The sequence below is a fragment of the Suricata suricatta genome, chromosome 5 (genome assembly GCF_006229205.1).
Source record: "Suricata suricatta isolate VVHF042 chromosome 5, meerkat_22Aug2017_6uvM2_HiC, whole genome shotgun sequence".
In the NCBI taxonomy this organism is placed as follows: Eukaryota; Metazoa; Chordata; class Mammalia; order Carnivora; family Herpestidae; genus Suricata; species Suricata suricatta.
This window is the reverse complement of record NC_043704.1, coordinates 145,077,315-145,099,931: the sequence shown is the minus strand read 5'-3', so window position 1 is coordinate 145,099,931 and position 22,617 is coordinate 145,077,315. Positions and strand designations below refer to the sequence as shown.

The 22,617-nt window shown below is 45.0% G+C and overlaps 1 protein-coding gene and 1 long non-coding RNA gene across 8 annotated transcripts in view; one reads left to right on the top strand and one right to left on the bottom strand.

The window, feature by feature from the left end:
• The window catches only part of NKTR (natural killer cell triggering receptor), a 58,409-nt gene extending 40,682 nt beyond the window's left edge, over nt 1-17,727 (top strand). For 4 of the 7 annotated variants that reach the window (XM_029940406.1, XM_029940408.1, XM_029940410.1 and 1 more), the window contains 7 exons: nt 3,524-3,611; nt 4,059-4,204; nt 5,903-8,788; nt 11,726-11,821; nt 12,532-12,588; nt 13,113-13,217; nt 14,943-17,727. In XM_029940406.1, coding sequence (XP_029796266.1) covers nt 3,524-3,611; nt 4,059-4,204; nt 5,903-8,788; nt 11,726-11,821; nt 12,532-12,588; nt 13,113-13,217; nt 14,943-15,030 — 3,466 coding nt within the window. In that variant the 3' untranslated portion in view covers nt 15,031-17,727. Of the gene's footprint in view, nt 1-3,523; nt 3,612-4,058; nt 4,205-5,902; nt 8,789-11,725; nt 11,822-12,531; nt 12,589-13,112; nt 13,218-14,942 lie in introns of those variants that run through there. The other 3 variants (XM_029940412.1, XM_029940411.1, XM_029940407.1) reach the window with 2 other exon arrangements.
• Nucleotides 12,850-22,294, bottom strand: LOC115292380. Its single transcript, XR_003908959.1, has 3 exons — nt 22,126-22,294; nt 17,754-17,987; nt 12,850-13,283 (listed from the first exon to the last, which is right to left on the bottom strand). It is a non-coding gene; the product is annotated as an uncharacterized LOC115292380 (long non-coding RNA).
• Between the last annotated feature and the right edge of the window lie 323 nt (nt 22,295-22,617).

Below are 22,617 nucleotides of genomic sequence, written 5' to 3'. Positions count from 1 at the left end.
TTCCTAGGTAAATGTTAATTGTACATGGCCTAACACCTGGAGGCAAGTTCACTGCTTTTTCTTCCCAAGGAAAAACCCCCTTCCCAAGGGGTTAACAGTTGCCTACTAAGAGTACCTACTTCTCTCAGCAAGAATTAAATCATGTCATGAATGTGAAATGGCTGAAAAAAACTATTGTATACTTTGTAGTTGATTTTATTTTATTTTTTCATTTTTCAATTTTTTTTTCATTTTTTATTTTTTTTTAATGTCATATATTTTTGAGAGAGAGAGAGAGCACACGACAGTGTGAGCAGGGGAGGGTCAGAGAAAGAGGGAGACATAGAATCCTAAGACAGGCTCTAGGCTCTGAGCTAGCTGTCAGCACAGAGCCTGACGTGGGGCTCGAACCCACAAACTGCGAGATCATGACCTGACCGAAGCCAGATGCTCAACTGACTGAGCCACCCAGGTGCCCCATAGTTGATTTTTTTTTACAGTATCATTGTTTATGTGGACCCTTAGAAAACCCAATATATTGGTTTTAAGAGTCAATTTGCATTTCTTTCTGTGACTTTAGGCAAGACTTTTAATCTCCATAATTCTGTCTTTAAAATGAAGATGCTAATAGTGCCTGCCTCATAGTGCTGTTAAGAGAAGTAAATGAGCTAATGCCTTTAAAGTGCTTATTAACAACCAGCAGTGAACAATCTGGAAAGGAAATTAAGAAAGCAATTGCATTTAAAATGACATCTAAAAGAATAAGTGGGGGGGCTCTTGGGTCACTCACTCAGTTGGTTAAGTGTCTGACTTCAGTTCAGGTCATGATCTTGCTGTTCCCAAGTTCAAGTACTACATTGGGCTTTGTGCTGACAGCTCAGAGCCTGGAGCCTGCTTCGGATTCTGTGTCTCCACCTCTCTCTGCCCTTCCCTCCCACCTCCTTCCTTGTCTCTCTCTCTCTCACTCTCTCTCAAAAATAAACATTAAAAAAATTTTTTTAAAGAATAAAATGGGAGTAAATTCAACTAAAAAGGTGAAAGACTTATACAGTGAAAATTACAAAATGTTTAGACCTAAATAAATGGAAAGACATTGCATATTGCATGGTCATGGGTTGGAAAACTTAATATTGTTAAATGTCAGTACTATTCAAAGGAAGGTTAGGATTTGATGCAATCCCTATCAAATTTCAGCAGCCTTTTTGCAGAAATGGAAAAGTCAATATCCAGAATCATATGGAATCATATTTGAATGGCCAAAACAATCTTGAAAAAGAAGGATAGAGTTGGAGCACTCATACTTTCTGATTTCAAAACTTAACACAAAGCTGTAGTCATCAAAATAGAGTGGTACTGGCCTAAAGATAGATATATAGACTAATGAGATAAACTTCAGATTCTAGAAATAAATTCATACCAGTATACATGGCCAGTTGACTTCAGACAAGGATGCAGTGGCCATTCAGGGGAGAAAGAAGTGTCTCTTCAATAAATGGTGCTGGGACAAGTAGATCTCCACATGCAGCAGAACGATGTTGGACCCCTACCTCACATTATATGCAAGAATTAGAATGAGTCCATGACCTAAATATTAAGAGCTAAACCCATAACACTCTTAGAAAACATAGAAGTAAATTGTTATGACCTTGGGTTTGGCAATGATTCTTATATTTGACAACAAACGCATGGACAACAATAACAAAAAGACAACTCTTTATTTAAAAAAAAATAGGCACAGCACTTGAATAGACATTTCGTACAAATGGCCAGTAAGCATGTGAAAAATGTTTAACATCATTAGTCATTATGGAAATACAGACGAAACCCACAATGAGTTACTGCTCACTTTCTAGGATGGCTATAATTTAAAACAAAACCCAAAAAAACTAGCGTCGGCAATGATATGGTGAAATTATAATCCTTACACGTTGGTGGCAGGAGTCTAAAATGATGCAGACGTTGTGGAAAACAGTGGCTGTTTCTCAAAATATTAAACCTAGATTTACCATGTAACCAAGCATTTCTGCTAGGTAAACATCCAAAAAAAATTGAAAATCAAAAATCAAACAGATACTTGTATGCCAGTACTCATTGCAACATATTCACAGTAGCAAAAAGGAGGACACTGATCCCAAGTTACCAACAGATGAATGGATACACAAAATGTAGTGTGTGCATACAATGGAATGTTTTTTGGCCATAAATTAGAGGTTACCAGAGGCTGAGGGAGTTGGGGGGACTGGGGAGGTATTCCTTAATGGGTAGAGTTTGAGTTTTGGAAAGATAGCAGTGTTAGATGTACAACACTGAACTGTGTACTTACAAATAGCTAAAGCAGCCATTTTATGTTATATATAATTTACCAATAAAAATGTTAAAAACATTTATTAACATCATGTTTGACACATAGTAAGTACTTAGTAAAAGTTAGCCATTGTGTTAATAACATATAAAAAACAAACTTGAGGTGGGGGCACCTGGGTGGCTCAGTCAGTTCAGCATCCAGCTCTTGATTTTGGCTCTCATGGTTCATGGGATTGTGCCCCTGCATCGGGCTCTGTGCTGACAACACAAAATGTGCTCGGGATTCTCCATTTCCCTCTGTCCCCTCACCTCTCTTGCTCTCCCCTCCCCCTCTCAAACTTTAAACAAACTTGAGGCAGGGCACCTGGGTGGCTCAGTTGGTTAAGCCTCCGACTTCAGCTCAGGTCATGATCTCCCATTCGTGGGTTTGAGCCCCGTGTCGGGCTCTGTGCTGACAGCTCAGAGCCTGGAGCCTGCTTTTGATTCTGTGTCTCCCTCTCTCTCTGCCCCTCCCTGCTCATGCTCTGTCTCAAAAATAAATAAAACATTAAAAAAATAAATAAATAAACTTGAGGTATGAAGACTTCTCATGCATGGAGGACGATAGCTGCTCCCAAAACTACACTTCCAGCATTACCATAAGGCGGCAGCATTGAAGGGAGAGGCAGCTTGTCTTGGAGTGGGGGAGACAAATGAATTATTAGAAATATGAAATAGGGGCACCTGGTTGGCCCAGCCAGTTCAGCATCCAGCTCTTGATTTTGGCTCAGGTCATAATCTCACAGTTCGTAAGATTGAGCCTACATCAGGCTCTGCACTTAACAGTGTGGAGCCTGCATGGGATTTTCTTTCTGTCTCTGCCCCTCCATGCATATGCTCCCATCTTTCTTTCTCCAAACAAACAAACAAACATGTAATTAAAAAAACAATTTAAGCATAAGAGTCAAAGATTTTAAGATTCCCTTAGAACATCACTGTAAAAAGAGATTTTGTTTAAAAGAAGTACTGTGCTTAAAAAGGTATATAGTATGGTATGTTTCTACCCAATTGGATTTTTTTTTAAGTTGTGGCATTTAAAGAGTTTGCTTAGAAAAATTAGGTTATAGGAAGTGCTTCATTCTACCGAGGTGTTGGATCTAAATGAAATGATTTTGTATTGTAGGAGCATAAATTCTGCGTTTAAATATTGAGAAAACTGCCTAGCATTTGCTTATTTTTAATTTTCAGTCTTCTTTTCCAGGAAGATTCCTGATGTTCCACCCATTGTAAGTGATCAGAAACCATCTGTATCAAAATCTGGACGGAAGATTAAAGGAAGGGGTACAATTGTACGTTTATTAAGACTTCTTTTTCCAAAGTATTTAAGCAGTATAATGTTTTTGTCTATAGGCAAATTCCCAGCTTTAATTTTAAGTATAATCCAACATCTGTTCAAGAAGCTAGCTGTATTCTCCATAGGTTTGGGAATGTACTGCTAGATGAAAATTTATTGCTGAGTTTTTAAGTATGAAATGTCATGTGAAGTATTCCATGAATATGTTAAGAAACCTTAGTATGTTGAGTAGGCTAATGAACCATTAGGACTTCAAAGAAAAAAATCCCATTTCTGTTAGTCTCTTATGTTTGACGTAATTTCATACCATCCTTTTGGTACTTCAGTCATTATTGCCTGTGAGTGGCATGTGAGTTTGGGTCTTAACACCTAACTCTGTCCTATAGCGGACTGTAATTGAGAGGTATTTTAAAAATAGTTATTCCTATCTTTGTTTTTAAAGCGCTATCACACACCTCCAAGATCAAGATCATGTTCTGAATCAGATGATGATGATAGCAGTGAAACTCCTCCTCACTGGAAAGAGGAAATGCAGAGATTAAGAGCATACAGACCACCTAGTGGAGAAAAATGGAGTAAAGGAGATAAGTAAGAGCCTTGAGTATAAGCACAATCCTGTGTCTGCTCTATTTTAAGTGTTAAGAGGATAGAGACTTACTTCTGGACTTTTCATTAAAGAGTTAACATTGAAAGTTAGACTATAGCCAAAAAGAATACATTTGGAAGTACTTGGCAGAAAAAGAGCTGTTAACTAGGAGGGCTGATTGACTTCAGGGTGCTTTTAAATCAAAATTCTGCTTTCCCTCACAAAACTGTAAGACTCTGAATCTCTCAAAGATTTCCTGTACAATTTTAGAAATAATCAGCACTTAAAAATTATATGGCAGAGTCATTCCTAGCCAGGCCTACCAGTCACTGATGATTGAATGGGTAGATAAGAAAATCTGTACCTATCATATATATTAACTTCTGATCCCAGGGACTGTTGCTGCTTCAACAGTGTACCTGTCTCTTCCCCTTAGTAACGCCCCTCAGTGGGATTCCTACCCTCAGTAACGTCCTGCAGAGGGATACTACCCTCAGTAACGTCCTGCAGTGGGATACCTACCCTCAGTAACACCCCGCTGTGGGATATCTACCCTCAGTAACGCCCCACAGTGGGATACCTACCCTCAGTAACGCCCCACAGTGGGATACCTACCCTCAGTAACGCCCTGCAGTGGGATACCTACCCTCAGTAATGCCCCACAGTGAGATACCACCCTCATTAACGCCCCGCAGTGGGATACCACCCTCAGTAATGCCCCACATTGAGATACCACCCTCAGTAATGCCCCACAGTGGGACACCTACCCTCAGTAACACCCTGCAATGGGATACTACCCTCAGTAACGCCCTGCAGTGGGATACCTAACCTCAGTAATGCCCCGCTGTGGGATACTACCCTCAGTAATGCCCAGCAGCAGGGTATCTATTGTAGAGATGGGCCTCGTTCCAGAATAGCTAGTGAAAACACACCACTGGGACCCTGTATCATTGTTCACGGTACAAGTCTCTTTGAGTGTCCAGTAGAATGGTTAGAAGCTGGCAGAGGGAATAAAAGGTATGCATCTGCTTTGTAAGAGTGATTAAGACACTGCGGTATGGAGAACTCTGAATTGGGGCTCTGACGTGATAGATTACTATTAAGATTGTAAAACTTGCATCTGTTTTTATGTGCTTTTTCCTCAATTTCTGTAGTAATTTATCTAAAACCTTAAGAGAAAGTTTTGATTACCTCTGTAAAGCTGAAATAAAAATAGTAGCCATGCTAGCTTCTCAAGATGCTTCTCTTTTAAAGTTCAGGTAGCTATACTCTGTCTGCGGGGAATCAACAAAATTGTTTGGGAACTTGATTTGACTCTCTCTCAGTAATTGTTCCCAGAAGCAAAGGGTCATGAACAGATCCTGGTTGGGAACTCAGCACTTCTCTGAGGAATTGGTTTGGTTTGGCTTTCAAAATCATTTTTCTGTCAAATGTGAAATCCTTTACTTAGTTAAAAAAAAAAAAACGTGAAACTAAATAAATCCTTTTGTAAGTAAATCTGTTAGTAGTTGTCAGTGTATGTCTCTGAAATTACGAGGTCGAGACCAGGCCTATCACACTTTGATTTATCCTTCCTACCTGTACTCAGAAGTGCTAATAGAGTCAGTACCATGTTGTTAACTGAGCAAATGGGTTTTAAACTTAAAGCATAGAAAACATGCTTGTAAATAACTGCGCGCACGTTGTGTCCTTTTCTATAGATTAAGTGACCCCTGTTCAAGCCGATGGGATGAGAGAAGCTTGTCCCAGAGATCCAGATCATGGTCCTATAATGGATATTATTCAGACCTTAGTACAGCAAGACACTCCGATGGTCACCATAAAAAACGCAGAAAAGAGAAAAAGGTGAAGCATAAGAAGAAAGCTAAAAAGCAAAAACACTGCAGAAGACACAAGCAGCCTAAGAAGAGAAGGATTATTGTACCATCTGACATAGAATCCTCAAAATCTTCCACCCGACGAATGAAGTCCTCTTGTGATAGAGAACGGAGGTCTCGCTCTTCCTCGTTATCATCTCATCACTCATCAAAGAGGGCCTGGTCTAAATCTGATAAGGATGACCAGAGCTCTTCAACCCATTCCAGCAGGGACTCCTACAGATCTAAATCTCATTCACAGTCTTACTCTAGAGGAAGCTCAAGATCAAGAACTCCATTAAAATCCTCATCACATTCTCGAAGTAGATCAAAGTCCAGATCTAGTTCCAAGTCAGGACACCAAAGGACAGCATCAAAATCACCAAAAAAACCAGCCTCTCAGTTAAGTGAAAACAAACCAGTTAAAACAGAACCTTTAAGAGCAACAGTGCCACAAAATGAAAATGTTGTAGTCCAAGCAGTGGTAGCAGAAAATATACCTGTAATACCACTGAGTGACAGTCCTCCTCCTTCAAGGTGGAAGCCTGGACAGAAGCCCTGGAAGCCCTCTTACGAGCGAATTCAGGAAATGAAAGCTAAAACAACCCACCTGCTGCCCATCCAGAGCACTTACAGTTTAGCAAGTATTAAAGAGACTGGAAGTTCTTCATCCTACCATAAAAGAGAAAAAAATTCAGAAAGTGATCGGAGTGCTTATTCAAAATACAGTGATAGAAGTTCAGAAAGCTCACCAAGGTCAAGGAGCAGGTCTTCTAGGAGTAGATCTTACTCCAGATCATACACAAGGTCACGAAGTCTAGCTAGTTCACGTTCCAGGTCTAGGTCTCCCTCATCTAGATCTCATTCACGAAATAAATACAGTAATCAGTCACAGTGTAGTAGATCATCGTCATACTCTTCTGTTAGTAGTGACAATGGAAGGCGAGCCAAGAGAAAATATAGATCCAGTGGGAAGAAAAATAACACTTCAAGTAAAATACACAGCAGAAGCTCTGAGAAGCCACTTCACAATAAATATGTGAAAAGCAGAGACAAGTCTTCATGTCAGAGAAAGTATAGCGAAAGCAGGTCATCTTTAGATTATTCTTCAGACAGTGAACAGTCAAGTGTTCGGGTTACACCGTCAACCCAGGAGAAAGAGAAGCAAATCCAAATGGAAATGAATAATAAACAAGAGAAAAACAGAGACGGAGAGAAATCCAAGCCTGAACAGGAACGCCCTCATTCAAAAAAGAGAGCCTTGAAAGAGAATCCTTCTGATCACCTTAGAAGTGGTAGTAAGCACAAAAGAAAGAATTATGCTGGGAGTAAATGGGACTCTGAGTCAAACTCCGAACGAGATGGAACTAAAAACAGTAAAAATATTTCCCGGCCATCTTCTGATAAGGAGGAAGGTGAGGCTACATCAGATTCTGAGTCAGAGTTTGGTGAAATTCACATCAAAGCCAAATCCACAGCAAAGTCCTCAGCAAGTACTTCACTGCCTGATGGTAATGGTGCTTGGAAGTCAAGTAAACAGCGCTCTTCAACCTCTGATTCTGAAGGGTCCTATTCCAATTCAGAAAACACTAGAAGAAAGGCACGGAAGCACAAACATGGGTCAAAGGAAAATCTTAAAAGGGAACAAACCAAAAAAGCAAAAGAGAAATTGAAAGGGAAAAAAGACAAAAAGCACAAGGCTCCAAAACGAAAACAAGCATTTCACTGGCAGCCTCCACTAGAATTCGGTGAGGAGGAGGAAGAGGAGATTAGTGAAAAGCAAGGTACTCAGGAGGCAAAAGAAAAAAAACAAGTTTCTGAAAACGGTGAAACCATGAAAGGAAGTATTGCACAAACAGAGAAGTCCTGTGAAAAAGGCAACCTTTCAGGGAAATGTCATACAGTAATGACCCCATCAGATATTGATCAACCTCCTAAAGATGATAGTAAATGCAGCATTTCTCCTAGAGATTTAAATGCAGATGGAAGTGTAGCTGCTTCTCCCTCAGACGTTCAGCGCATTGCAGAAAGTGTCCCAAGTGGAGTGGAAGATGTGCTTCAGACAGATGACAACATGGAGATTTGCACTCCTGAAAGGAGTTCCCCAGCAAAAGAGGCATCCCCTCTAGGAAATTCAAGGCTCGACCCCCCAGATAAAAACATTGTTTTAAAGCAGGATGTACATATGGAGCATTCTGAGGCAGAGGAGCTAAAACAGGAAAGCAGCATGTCTGAAAGCAAAACGATGGGGGACGTGGGCAAACAGGACGGGGGCCCTGCTAGTGTGGCCAGCGCTGCAGAAAGCACTGTGAAGAGAGAGGTGGCTGAGAAGAGCCAGATTGGTCTCTTAGATAATAAATGGAAGCCCCTGCAAGGTGTGGGGAACCTGGCTGCCCCGACCGCTACCACACCCAGCACTGTGGAAGTGAGGGCATTGACTGCTGCACCTGAGATGAAGCCACAAGGCTTGAGGATAGAAATTAAAAGCAAAAATAAAGTCCGGCCTGGGTCTCTCTTTGATGAAGTAAGAAAGACAGCACGCTTAAACCGGAGACCAAGAAATCAGGAGAGTTCAAGTGATGAGCACACACCTAGTCGAGATGGGGATAGCCAGTCCAGGAGTCCAAGCCGATCTCGAAGTAAATCTGAAACCAAATCAAGACACAGAACAAGGTCTGTCTCCTACAGTCACTCAAGAAGTCGATCACGAAGCTCCACATCATCTTATCGGTGAGCACTGTATTTATTCTCTTTCCTTTTTCCCTCCCAAGGAGAGTCTCTTCTTGTTTAGCTTGGAAGAACATCAGAATTAGGGACAAGATCACTATTTCCAAATATCTGGAAGGGAATGAGGGGAAGTCTTGTGCTTTGTGACTCAGAGAGCAGATCCAGGGCATAGGAAGTGGAGATTTTAGGGCAAGAAATTTGGGCTGTGTCAAAAACTATTAGCTTACTGGGGTGCTGGGGTGGCTCAGTTGGTTAAGTGTCTGACACCTGGTTTTGGTTCAGGTCATGATCTCACGGTTTATGAGTTTGAGGCCCGCATCGGGCTCTGCACTGACCATGTGGACCCTGCTTGGGCTTCTCTCTCTCCCTCTTTCTGCCCCTCCCCCACTCAACACTGTCTCTGTCTCTCTCAAAAATAAGTAAGTAAACTTAAAAAAGGAAAACTATTAGCTTTATTAGTTAAAGCTCTCTGGCAATAGAAATGAGTAGCTGTGATTGGTGGCAGGTCTCTCTCTTTACAGGTGTGATGTTGTTCTCCCACCTCTCCGTGATGCCTTAGAAGGGAACTCTCAACTTAGGGAATTGTGCAGGATTTAGAGATCATTAATCTAATCCTCCATTTTACACAAGTGGAAGGTGAGGGCCTGAGAAGCAAAGTTACCTGCCCAAGGCCTGCATCTAGTTGATCTATATTCAAGGATTGGGCAAGGGGCATGCCAAAACCGAGCATCTTTAGACTGATTTATTTTGGTTCAAGTTGCCTCATTAATAAGTAATTTGTATTCCTTTTTAAATTTCCCTTCTAAATAGTTCACATTTTACTTCACTCTTTAATTACTCCTTTCCACTAATATATTGTGCTTGGTTTTCATCACTTGTACTTAAAATATAGTAAGAATCTTTGAGAATTTTTTCCCCTTTCTAGTTGTTTATCTTCCCTTTCTCACCCAGATTTCTTTAAAGATAGGAACCAGTACCTGCCTTCTGTTCCTTCCCTCCCTGCTTCTCCCTAAAGGGGCTATTTTCAGGTACTTGGCATGAGTGCCAGGGCATGTTTTCAGTGCTTTCGGTTCTTCTGGCACCTGCCGCTGCCTCTCCTTATCCATCTCATACCAGTCCATGCTTGTGTTGTGGGCTCTTCCTCCTCCCGCCCTGACTTACAGTGGGCCTGGAGATCTGGTGAATCCTGACCTGTATCTCTAGGTCCATATTCCCAGAGGCAGCTGTGGAGGTACTTTGGGTCCCATCTGCTCTACGTCTGCCTTCTTATTCATGCTCCAGCAGTTCTGGGCTCTTGCTGATGCTGGCCACTCATTTAGCTTCCTACTGCTGCCTTTGGAGTGGGTGGCATTTCATTCCTAAATGAAGATAGGCTTAGAAAGCCAAAGGAATTTGCTTTAGGTTATGCAGCTAACTGGTAGACTGGACAGCTACCCTTGCCTCCCTGTGTTGGTTACTTGCCTGGCCCTGACTCCTCCAGCTACACTGTGACTTCATTGAAGTGGGGGACCACTTTCGAGTATACTCCTCTTTCAGTCCCCTCACAGAATCTGCTTTATAATTGTTGAGTAAATGACTAGAGTCTTAACTAGAAGAGAGTGTGTTTCATTCTCTTGTAGATAAACTAGAAGCAGACCATGCCTTCCAAAACATAAGTGCATAGTGAATAAAAATAAAACCTATTAGGGACATCTGGCTGGCTCACTCGGTTAAATGTCCGACTTCAGCTCAGGTCATGATCTCGCGGTTTGTGAGTTTGAGGCCCACATTGGGCTCTCCGCTGTTAGCGCAGAGCCTGCTTAGGATCCTGTCTCCCTCCCTCTCTCTGCCCCTCCCCTGCTCGTGCTCTCTCTGCCTCAAAAATAAACATTAAAAAAAAAACTATGAAGATGTTACATAAGTAGCCTAGAATGGGGTATTGTTCTGTCCTAAATAACAGGTATAAAGTTGGGGGAGAAGGGTGGGGAGCCAAGTGAATGCTAGGTGGGGGCAGAATTGTGCTACTTAAGTTCCTTGTTGTATTAAATAGATAGAAAAAAATAAAAAGTAAAACAAATGATTAGGTATAAATAATTTTAAATGTCATCTAGCTTAAAAAAATAGAGCTTTGACATACCTGATATATCCCTACCCAGTGTCACTACTTCTCTTCTAAAGTTAAACATTATTCTAAACGTTTGTTATAGTTCTGTTTTTCTTTAGTTTTGCCACAGATGTTTCTGTTTGTATAGAGTGTTGTTTTTGTGTGTTTTCAAACAAGATTTTTATATATACGTACATACATACATTCATACATACATACATACATAATGTGTTCTATGCATTTTTCACTTAACATTATGTTCCAGGAGATGTCGCTGTTGATGTATGTAGCTGTAGTTCACCCATTTTCCTATTTTGGAATATTTTACTGTATATCTGTGCATTTTTTCCTCATTCTATCATTAGTGGAGATTTGGACTATTTCTTTTTTTTTTTTAATGTTTTTATTTGTTTTTGAGAGAGAGAGAGAGAGAGAGAGAGACACCGTAAGCAGGGGAAGGTCAGAGAGAGAGGAAGACACAGAATCTGAAGCAGGGTCCAGGCTGTGAGCTAGCTGTCAGCACAGAGCCCGATGCAGGGCTCAAACCCACGAACCGTGAGATCATGACCTAAGCCGAAGTCGGATGCTTAACCGACTGAGCCACCCAGGCGCCCCTGGATTATTTCTTCTGATATTATAGATAGGTGTCCAGTGAACATACCTTTAATAGCCTTTTCTGCTTTATTTCATTCTGTTCAATCTAAACACTATTCATAAGCTGTTACCGTCACACTATGAAGAGTTCCGTGGAAGACCTTTCCTTTTGTTGTGTTTTCTCCTTCCTGCCCTACTAGTAATCCTTTGAACAGCAAGGTGAGTTAATAAATATAATTGTACTTTTTCTCTCTCAATTGTAGATCCAGAAGCTACTCTAGAAGTCGGAGCAGAGGCTGGTACAGCAGAGGCCGTACAAGAAGCCGGAGCAGTTCCTACCGCAGTTACAAAAGTCACAGGTGAGCCTGGGAACCCCACCCTCCATGTGGTCTCCATCCTGTCTGCTTTTCAAGGCATGCACAGGCAGAGTGGGGGAGCTGTTGAGAAGAATCTTGTCATAGTTGAATACTAGACAGGCCTATTGTCTTGTTTAGTTGTTTCTAAGAACTGTCAGATTCTCACTGGCTCTTCTCAGGATGTGATCTTATCAGAGTGAGGAAAGAAAAGCAATAGAAATATTTAAAAGAGGCCCTGCCCACTAGCTCGCCCTCCCTCCACCTCCAATACATCTTCCTTAACTTTAGTTCACATGAGGTCACATCTTTCTTGACTTTGGGTTAAGGATTGGGATAGGAGGACTGATTTTGTTAATAGGCAACCACAGGATGAAGCATTTCTATTTCTCCTCTCAGGTATTTTCCAGTGCTGCAGCTTCATTTTATTTACAGATGTCTGACCTGTGCAGACCTCCCCCCCCCACCCAGTTAGAACCTCCTCAGCGACTTTTGTTATGTGCACCTCATAGAAGAATTGAATAAAACATAATTTTTCTAATGAAATCCAATATGGCTTTTAAAAAATACAATATAATTTTGATATAAAGATGAAATACAGCTACTGGATTTCATTGTGTTTTTCCTTGATGGGCAAATAAATGTCTAGATTTTGTACATATACAAAATCCTGTCCTGACCCACAAGATGATGGTTCCTCATGTGATTACTATTAGGACATCCAGCAGGAGCAGGTCCAGGAGCAGCTCATACGACCCCCACAGTCGCTCCAGGTACGGATGGGGTGGGGAACCACCTGTGGGGGCGGAATTGCAAAGCCTTGTCTTATAAAACCCTTCATTTCCTTTTTACAAGTACTGTATTTTATTGAAAAATGTAAATACCTGTATTTGTCTTATGAAATCCTACCCTGTCTACTACGTGAGGTCTTTTTGACAGCTTTTATCTGTTGGCCCGTTGTACTCTATAGAGTCAGAAGTGACCATCCACGCCCAGTTGTAATGGCAGGTATTTATTGAATACAGTTGCCTAACAACATCCTCTGGATTTGGTCAAACTTAACTCAGTGTTAACTTCGTGATATTTTTCAGTGCAGAAAATAAATTAACATTTTTCTTTTTACTGTGGTAAGTCTGACTGGGGCGATTGTTCACCGTTTCTAGTCCTTGCTATGCAGCTGTATCCCCACAGTGTCATCTAGGCCCTTGTTTTCAGAGAACACTGATCAGATCATAAAAAGAAATGGATGCACATAAGTATTGGAATGGGAAAACTGAGTGTGTTGTTGCTGTTGAAGCAGGTCCTACACTTACGACAGCTACTACAGCAGGAGTCGGAGTCGAAGTCGAAGCCAGAGGAGTGACAGTTACCACCGAGGCAGAAGTTACAGCAGGCGGTCCAGGTGGGTCCCCCTCCTTTAGGTTACTTCACTGTACTGTGGGCACTTGGTGCGTGAGGTGACAGACAGCTAGTAGAAGAGAAAGCAGAAATCTTCAGAGAACGGAAATATTTTTCTCTTCTTGAATTTTAGCAACCCACAGGCAGCTACTAAAAGCAGCCATTGTGTTAAGGGGTTGCTGGGTCAAGTTTGTTGGGTATTGTTACATGTTTGAATCCAAAATGGATCTTGTGATACCTGTATATTCTTGAACAGTTTTTTTTGCAAGGGATAAAGAGAGAAGGCCACCTAAACCATGGGCCCACTCTTTTAAGTAGGGCTAGTTGCTAAAAATAGCAAATCAAATTTGTTAGTTTTTTAAATTAAAAGTATACTAAGATGTCATCATTTGGTTCAACAGAGTTGATCATCAATTTTTAGCAAAAAAATGTATATATTACAGATACTTATAGATACTACATTTTATGTAACATTTTGGCTGGTACTGTTAAAAGTCTTTATGGTGACTTTTTGTGATGTCACCCTTTCCTGGTTGCTTTTCGTCTTCACCCTTCCCCCATTCAATGCAACTACTATCAGTGATCCTTGTCAGATAGTGGTATAATCTAGACACCTTCGTTGTTTGAAACTCCTGAAGGACTCCCTGCTGCCAGTAGGGCAGGTCTAGGCCCTTCAGCATTGCATGTAAGGCCTCCCTCCCTACCACCTCCTGCTGGGGCTTTTCTGCCTTCCCTCCCTTAATGTGCTAGAACCTTTCCTTCTGCCTGGAGACACACATGCCTCTTGAAATGGCCAGTTCCTACCTTCCTACCCCACAGGCCTCAGCTACAACCCACTGCCCCAGGAGGCCACCCTGACTGATAACCCTGAGTTATGCCCCCCACCTCCCTGCCGTGTGCCCTATATGTCTTGTCCCCTATTCTGCACTGTACGTGAGCCCCAGGAAACTATACTTGGTCTCCTGTGTATGTCCGTAGCATTTGGCAAAGTGACTGGCTCCTTGAATTTTTTTCACAATAACTGAATGGTGACAATTGCCAGGTCCTCTTGACTCAGTTTCCCAATGGTCCTATCCACGCCTGCCCCACCATCACCCAACATCCCTCATGGGGTCTGCATTTTGGCTTCCTTTTTTTTTTTTTTTTTTTTTTTTTTAACTTTTTTGGAGTGAGGGGGTGAGTGTGAGTGGGGGAGGAGCAGGGGGAGAGGGAGAGAGACAATGAGAGAGAGAGAGAGAGAGAAAGGGAATGAGAGAATCTTAAGCATCCCATGCAGGGTTTGGTCTCATGACCATGAGATCATGATCTGAGCTGAAATGAAGAGTTAGATGGTTAACTAACTGAGCCCCCCATGTGCCCCTTGGTTTCCACATTTTTGATGAAACTCTTTGTTGTACTTTTTTTATCCCTTACTTCCTCGCTCTCATTAAATATTGATACTCATTTTGGGTAACACGGAAAATTATTCTGCTCATTTGCATGAGTGGATTTCAAATAATTTCCCAAGATGCGATGTTTCTTTATCTTAACCTGATATTACTACTATCTGTCATTTAAAACATCTTTGAAAAGTCTACACTGCTGCCACCATCAAGACCCCACTCATCCACCCACTGTGCTCTGCCACATCAGTGTTGCTTTCAAGCCTCTCATATCAAAAAAAAAAGCTTCAAGAAGAATTCAAAGGGTTGAAGTTAAAAGGTGTCTGTATATCTCTTTTGTTATACAGGAGTTGTAAATCTTATGGCTCTGACAGTGAAAGTGACCGAAGTTACTCTCATCACCGGAGCCCCAGTGAAAGCAGCACATATAGTTGAAAATGTCCCCTCGCCCCTTTTTTTGATACAAATCATATCTTATTTGTAAATATCTGGTAACTTAAAAGTTGGAGAAATTTAATGGCAGTCTGTTGTTCTATTTCAGTATTAGAGGTGTTTCAAAAATAGGCACTTCTTGTTTTCGTTCATTTACATATACACAGAATTTAAAATACAGGTATGTCTCCTAAAAATATTTTTATGCCACATTTTACAGTAGCCAACTATGGAAATGAATTTCATTTACTTGAATCAAGAAATCATGAAATTTAAGTATAATTTGCAATATTATTTTAGACAGATGATTTCTTTCCATCTCATGGATTCCTTAGAATATAGATTCTTTTTGCCCATGTTTCAGGTTTTAGCATATATGCTGCCAAGCATAGAACTGTGAAGAACTGTTAAAAGTGGCCAAATATTTATGTACCAATCACACAGTCTCATACATACGTGCTCTTAAGAACCAACCACCCAGAGTTGACTTGATGGTAACCAGGAGTATAAGGCATTGGCTCTGGAGTACTTCATTCTTTCCTTTTTGGTTGTCTCAGAGGATCAGGAAAGGGGTCATCCTACAGCCCACTTCTGGCTGCAGGTGAGATCCAGAAGGATAAATCAGCCTTAACCGTGTACCTGCACTGTCTCTAAGGACCTCATGTTTTATGTGCTTTTTAACGAATACTATCACAAGTTTAGATTGTAGAAAACAGTTCTCTTCCAGTTCATGTTTTGGTGCTCGGTACCTTTTGGTGCCTCTTTAAGTATACTTTACATTAGAATCTCATAGGAGAGAGAAATGATTGTTGTTTTTTTTAATTCACTGGCGCCAAACATGGTTCCTTCTGAGCTGCATTCACGTTAAATATTTGGAGGGCTTCTCTCCAGCTCAGGTGTGGCCTGGGGTCCTCTGGAGCAGGCAGGACTGACCCAGAAGGTCGTGTGGCTGCTCAGGGTTCTGCACATAACTGACATGTGTGCCTCGGGAAGAGTCAATTGAAGAGTGGACTTCAAAGTACCACCAAAACCTCACTGCCACCATCCTGGGGACATTTGGCAGAGCTTTTAAGGCTTTCACGTAAGAGAGAGAGAGACCACAGCAGCAGCTGAACTGCTCTAAGCACCAGCATGTTTTTCCTCTTTCTGCCGTGACCCACTCTGACTCAGTGAAACCCCACATGACATGAGGAAGTCCGGGACATCAGACAGGGGAAGAGGGTGTGCACTGCTGCACAAACTACACGTTTTCAGTTTGGGGTGGTTCCTCCAAAAATGATTTGACCTGTAAAAAACTGGTGTGATTTTTTTTTTTTTTTTTTTTTTTTTTAGTCTTTTGAGTTTTTTCCCCCAAGTGTACTTAATCACCTTAGTGCCAGTTTAATCAGTTATGCAGAAGAAATTCCTATCGGGTGTTTGGTATGGGACTCTGCACCATTCTAACCCAGGCCTTGCTTTGGCTACTTGGGAAGTGGGAAAGAGCCCAACCTTGGATGGGTGGAGGGGGAGACCTTGGATATATTAAAACCATCATCCATAAAAGGTTCATAAACAGGATAAGTGGTCAGCTGTTTGCCAGGTTGATAGTAATTAGAAAACAGGACCAAAGTCAAATAAAAGGACTTCCTAGTAAACACAAAATAACGTGTGATTCATGTGAAGAGTTTTCAAAAGTTGCCTATAATACTCAGTGAGTGAAAAAAAACTACATTCAGAATGCCAACAGAAACGGCCAAATCTAATTAGGTTAAGAAAAGTTATCCTTGGATGATGTATTCCTTTTTCTATTGCTGTGTAACAAATTGCCCCAAACTTAGCAGCAAAAGACAACACCCATCTCTCAGCTCACGGTTTTGCAGCTTGTGAGTCTGGCACAGTGTGGCTGATTCTCTGCTCAGGGTCTCACACCGCTAGAATCAAGGGTCAGCAGGGCAGCCTTCCCTTACGGAGGCTCTGGGGAAGGATCTGCTTCCAAGGTCGTTCAGTTTCTTGCTGGTTGTCAGCCAGAGGCTTCTCCCTCAGCCCCTGAAGGCTCCCCACATTCCTCCTTGCGTGCTCCCCTCCCATCTTCAGACTCCCAGTGGTCCATCTTCCCATGTTTCTCATCCCTCTGCCTTCCTCTTCTGTTTTAAGCTTTGTGTGATTAGATCAAGCCCACTGACCAAGTCTCCCTATTTAAAGGTCCGCTCTGCTGTAGAACACAACATAATCACAGGGGTGGCCGCATAGGCGCAGGCTCCTGGGATTCGGGCGTGGAGTGGGGGGCGCAAGCCAGTGTGGGGTTCACCACAGAGAGTCGTGGCCTGTCGCGCTGCAGTGCCATCACAACACGGTGTGCCCCGGAAGCCTCGCTTGTTTCCTCCACGGACAAGAACAGCCTTCAGCCATAGCATTCAGCTGTGTGCTTACTGAATAAACTACAGAAACAGCTTTTCTGCCTAGAGGGAATTGTTCTGTATTTTAAGTTATTTTTTAATAAAATTTAATTATGTTGTGTATTGTGCTTAATAGACAATGTATCATTGGACTGTTTTTGTAATGTCTTGTTTACTGCAAATGAAACATGATACAGCTGGTACTAAACTGTAGAAAATACTTTTGTACATATTGGCAATGTCTAATTTGTATACACTTCATTTAAATGTTCTTAAACCTTGAAAGGGGGACCTTGTAGAAATTAAAATACATACTTAGTCTAAATCTGTGCCTGTTTTATCTTTCCTTACCCATCCAGACTTCCAGTAATCTTTCTGAAATGGAAAAGGGAAATGTTGGAGTCTCTTTGCTGACTTCGTCTCTGCTGCTCGCGTCCATTGACGGCTGAGTTTCAGTGGTGGGGCGGGAGGTAGCAGCCAGAGGTGGGCACCTGCCCAGAGAAGCAGTGGTGGTACCTGGGCTTGCTTGTCTTGCAAACTCCAGATTTCCTCCAGGCTTTGTCGTCGTCATTCTGCTGAGGTGACCTGCACACAGAGGTCTTTGCTGAGTGAGGAATATGTCCCATCTTCTATGGGAGTTGCACATTTACCTACTGAACTACCTACAGCCTCCACACCCCCTCTCTGACAGTGGTTCACCTAGGCACATGGCACTCGCTCTTAGAGAAAACATTTGTGGTGATATTTTTAGTGTCCACATGAGAATTTGCAGGGCAAGTACAATTAACTTTTTTCTCCTCAGGTCTCAGAGGAGTTTGTATTTTTCAGTGAGTACCACGTAAGTTCTCACTGTAAGACTTGCAGAGATTCTCTTTTTAGAATTAACAGTAGATACCCAAGTCAGGCAATCCCTGACAATAGTGAAATCTGGGTGCATTAAAGAAAATTTCCTTTTGCTGTAGGGAAAACCCCAAGTGAGGTGCTTTTTTAGCGAGCTTCAGCATTTTGTTTGCATTCTGATATTGATCATTTTGATCAGCTGGGCAGTACTGGGGGGAAAAGTGTCAAGGATTTTGGTCTTGACTGCCCTGAATTAGCCGGACAATAAACAGGAAGAGGTAAGAGAATTCAAGAAAAATGCCCCTATCACAAGTGACCGTGAAAACTGGCTGGAGATCACTGTTAGGAAGAGAAAGGAAGTGGTAGTCTGTGTAGAGAGACTTCCACTCAGGTGATGCAAACCAGCTGACCAGGGGAGGCCTGGGAGCCATGCCTCACATCCTAGAAGAGCCTAGACTCTGCTGGTTTCTACAAAGAAGTCCCATGAGACACGGGATGGAATGATCTGGGAAGCAAGCTGCGAGGAATCCTGCTGGGCAGGGAGAGGTCTTTGCAGTAGAGGTGGCGGCCTCAGGAGTCAAGAGGGAGGTCAGGGGTAGGAGTGGGGTACACTGGGAGAACAGGGTACCTGCTTGTCTTCAGGACGACTCTGGGCAGCTCCAGTCAGTGCCCGATGTGGGCGAGGCAAGGGGGGCGCACTGCCACCACACACTGAGGGGCAGGAGGCTTTAATCTGTTTTCTTTAAAGGTTTTGGTGGAGGGCAGAGGCAGTGCTCCCTTGCCTCTTTCTCCTCTCCTCCCTGTGAACCACAAGGCGGGGGGGGGGGGGGGGGGGGGGGGGGGGGGGGGGGGGGGGGGGGGGGGGGGGGCGTGGGGCTGTGCTGAGCTTCAGGCCAAGTACTTCTACCTCTTAGAGACCCTGGGCCCACCATTCACAGCTCTGCAGGCTGGACTGAGTTTCAGAGCCCAGCCCTGGGACCCAGGGGACCCAGGCTAGCCTGAGGACTGTCATGTCTCAACCAGCAGAGAGCCCTGAGGAAATCAAAGTGAAAAAAGTAACCTGGGGCTGCAGAAGAGACCCCTGCATTCCGTCTGACCCTGAGCTTCTGACGTGGATTGCCCATTCCTCGGCTCATAAGCCCTTAAAAGAGGTTGTGTACAACTGGCACAACTGGACATGGGAATCCTTGGTGTCCATCCTTTCCCAGACCGACCTGGAAAGGAGTTGGCCTCCCAGAGGGCCTACAGGGAATGGGGGCTTGGGCTGGCCCTTCCCAGCCCCAGGTTTGCCAGGTCCTCCTGCAACTAGCAGCAGGCCAGATTCCCAGAGAAAGGCTGAGAAAGACCCCACTAATGTCCATGCCTCCAGCTAATTTGATTTTATTTGAAGAAATAAAGGACCTCTATGAGAAACTAGTCTGTGGTATAGTCCTTAAGGGGTTTGGGCCAGAGCCAGACTGGGTTCAAGTTCTGCTCTGCACTTCCTAGTTTGTTAACTAGCTAGATTGCTTGATCTTTATAATTAAGCTCCTCATCTGAAAATCTGGAATACTAAGGCCTCCCCCTTAGAAGTGGTGAGAGTTAAATGCTTAGAGCCAAGCATACATCAAAAGCCTGGAGACGCTGGCCCTGGGACTGCCTCCAGGCAAAGGGTGGGAGCCCACAGGTTTCATGTGGAGGGCCAGGTTCAAGTCACCAATGAGAAGCCCACGGTCCCTCAAACCAACAGGGTGGGAGAGGATCCTGGAAGCTGCTAGTGAGGCGCGCCAAAGCCATGATGTTTACACAGCAGAAGGGAACTGCTGGTTTAAATTAGGCCCCCACCCCGGCAGCTGTAGCCTATTAGTGTGGCACTCAGTGGAGGCAGAACACAGGAGCAACACCCCCAACTCCACACCCAGAGCTCTATGCTCCCCGACCCTGTAGGGCCCTGGGTCAGCCTCTAGTGGATAGCTCCAACTTCCCTTTCCATCCTGCCAACTTCATGCTGTGTTGTCCCCTTCATGTTTTCTGACACTGTCCACTCTGTTGTCCTTCCCCATCTCAGCTACAGCAGCTACCAGCCTTGTGCACCCCAAGGAGGCTGAGTCCTGGGCTGTGCAAGTGTGTGCGCACACATCCCCCCAACCACCCCTGGGCTGTATGTTCTTTCCAAGCTCTGCAGAGCCTAGAACCAAGCTTGGGGACTGCCCTCGCACAGTTTGGATGGCCCATTTGAGCCCACTATACTGGGCTCTTCAAACAGCCCCTTCCTGCCTGGTCTCATGTGAGACCTCTCCCAGAGTCCCAGTAGCCTCTCCCAGAGTTGGCTGTGCCCTCAGGCTTTCCCACCCAGTAGATGGGCTGTAGGCCAGAGAAGCTGTGGTCTTCAGGGGGACTAAGCCCCCATTCCCTCTCTTCCAACCCAACCTCCAGCCCCTCCTTGGCTTGGCTGCCACAGCCAAAGCCAATACCAAAGGGCCCAGGGACCCTATCTTGGGTACTTAAAGGCTGGCCACGCCCCATGCTAAGCCTTGGCTGAAAGTGGGCCCACGAGGGTGTCCCGTGCAGTCCTCTCTGCCAGGCTCCTCCCAGCCCTCACCCCCCTTTCACTGGCTCCTGACACTGGTGCCTGGCTGTATTTTCTGTACTGCTCTGGGCCTCACTGTCCTTATCCAACCAATGGGTACACACTCTATCCCTTGCTCTCCCAGGTCAGTGCAAGGATCCCCTGAATTCGATGAGGAAGTAGGTTGGAAGGGAGAAAGAGGCAGAAAGCAGCCCTGAGGTGACCAGCTGGTCATGCATGCTGGCTGGTGCTGGCCTGGCCTCAGCCTGAGGCCTCTGGGAGCTGAGCCAGCTGTCTGTGCACCCACCATGGCCACAGAAGTGCAAGGCATCTGCAGTGGCCACCTCTGGGGGGGGGCATGTCCCCAGCTATGCCCCCTCCTCTCCTCCCATGTCTTTATCCACTGGGGTCTCTCCCCCTGCTGCATCTAGCTGTGTGCGTTCCTCCCCTTCCTTTCGACACTGGTCACCCCCATCGTTGCCCCGAGATGTCTTCTCCCTGGCCCCAGGGTCTGGAGGCCCTTGCAGTCTTAACAGGCAGCCCATCAGACTTTTTGATGGTGTCTCCCTGGGACCTTCGCATCTGTTCCATTCCCTCTCCTGGCACCCAGAACCAAGTCAATGTGAGCAGATTCCAGGGTCCCTGCCCACTCATGAGGAAGATGGCAGACCCAAGGGATACTGGGACAGTTGGGCAGGGCTGCTGTGTAAGCGCAAGGGCGCATATGTGGGGAAGGGTGTGGGTACTGCCAGGAGAGGGGCACTATCAGAGTGACCACGATGGGGTGGGCTGAGGACACAGAAAGTTACCTGAATGATAACATGGGCCATATGAGAGGCCCACAGAGGCCTCCTCTCCACTCTGGTGGCCCTGCCACCACCTGGGCCCTTCCAGGCGGGAGCCCTGTAGTCCCCATCCTGCTCCCCGCTCAGCCTGGCAGCAATCTTTTGCACCCTCCTGCCAGCACAGCTAGCCCCCTGCCCCCACTGGTGTCCATGCCAGAGCAGCATTCCGCAGGCCTGGCTGCATCTCCCCAGGGGAGACTGAGCAGGGACGCTCCTCAGCACTGGTCAGGTCGCACGGACGGGCCTGGGCCTCTGGCTCCCACTGCTCTCATTGCCTTTCCCTGGTGCTGGGCCGGCCGCCTTTAAAGGGTCGTTCACTGCAGCGGTGATAGGGTTCTCGCATCTCCCGCCCTGTGCCCCTGCACTGTGGAAAGCCAGAGGAGGCCACCAGGTAGGTATGGGCCAAACAGCACACAGTAAAAAGAGCTCTGGGCTGTCCTGGGGTCGGGGTGGGGCGGGGGTCCGGGCTAGAGGGAGATCCTAGACTCACCCTCAGGTCAAAGCAGCTCAGGCCAGAGGGTGGGGGGTGGTGAGCGTGGCTAGGGTATGGGGCGGTCTCAGCGTGGGGTCGCTCAGGGGAGCAGGTGGAAGCATTTCTGCAGCTAGTTGGGGAATGGGAGCGCCCAGCTTCCCCATTGCGGGCCGCCTCCTACTCCGACCCCGCCTCTGTGGCGCAGCTGGAAGGCACCGAGATTAGACTCTCGGACGAACTTCCCGGCAGAAAGGGGTCTCGGTGCGAGGGAGTGAGGTCCGGGCCCATCCGCTACGATGGGAGCAGTGGGACCTGGCTGGGGTCCCCTGCCGCCCAGGGCAGAGCAGGCTGCACCGGGACCCGGCACACCACGCGTGTCCGCGCCCCCCGCCGGCATACAGGGCGGCCTGGCCCTTTAAGCGTCCAGACGGCGGCCCCAGCTGACGCGCGGGCTCCAATCGGCGCCCCGCGCCCCCCGCCCGCCGCGCCCGAGGCTCTGGGGCCGCAGCT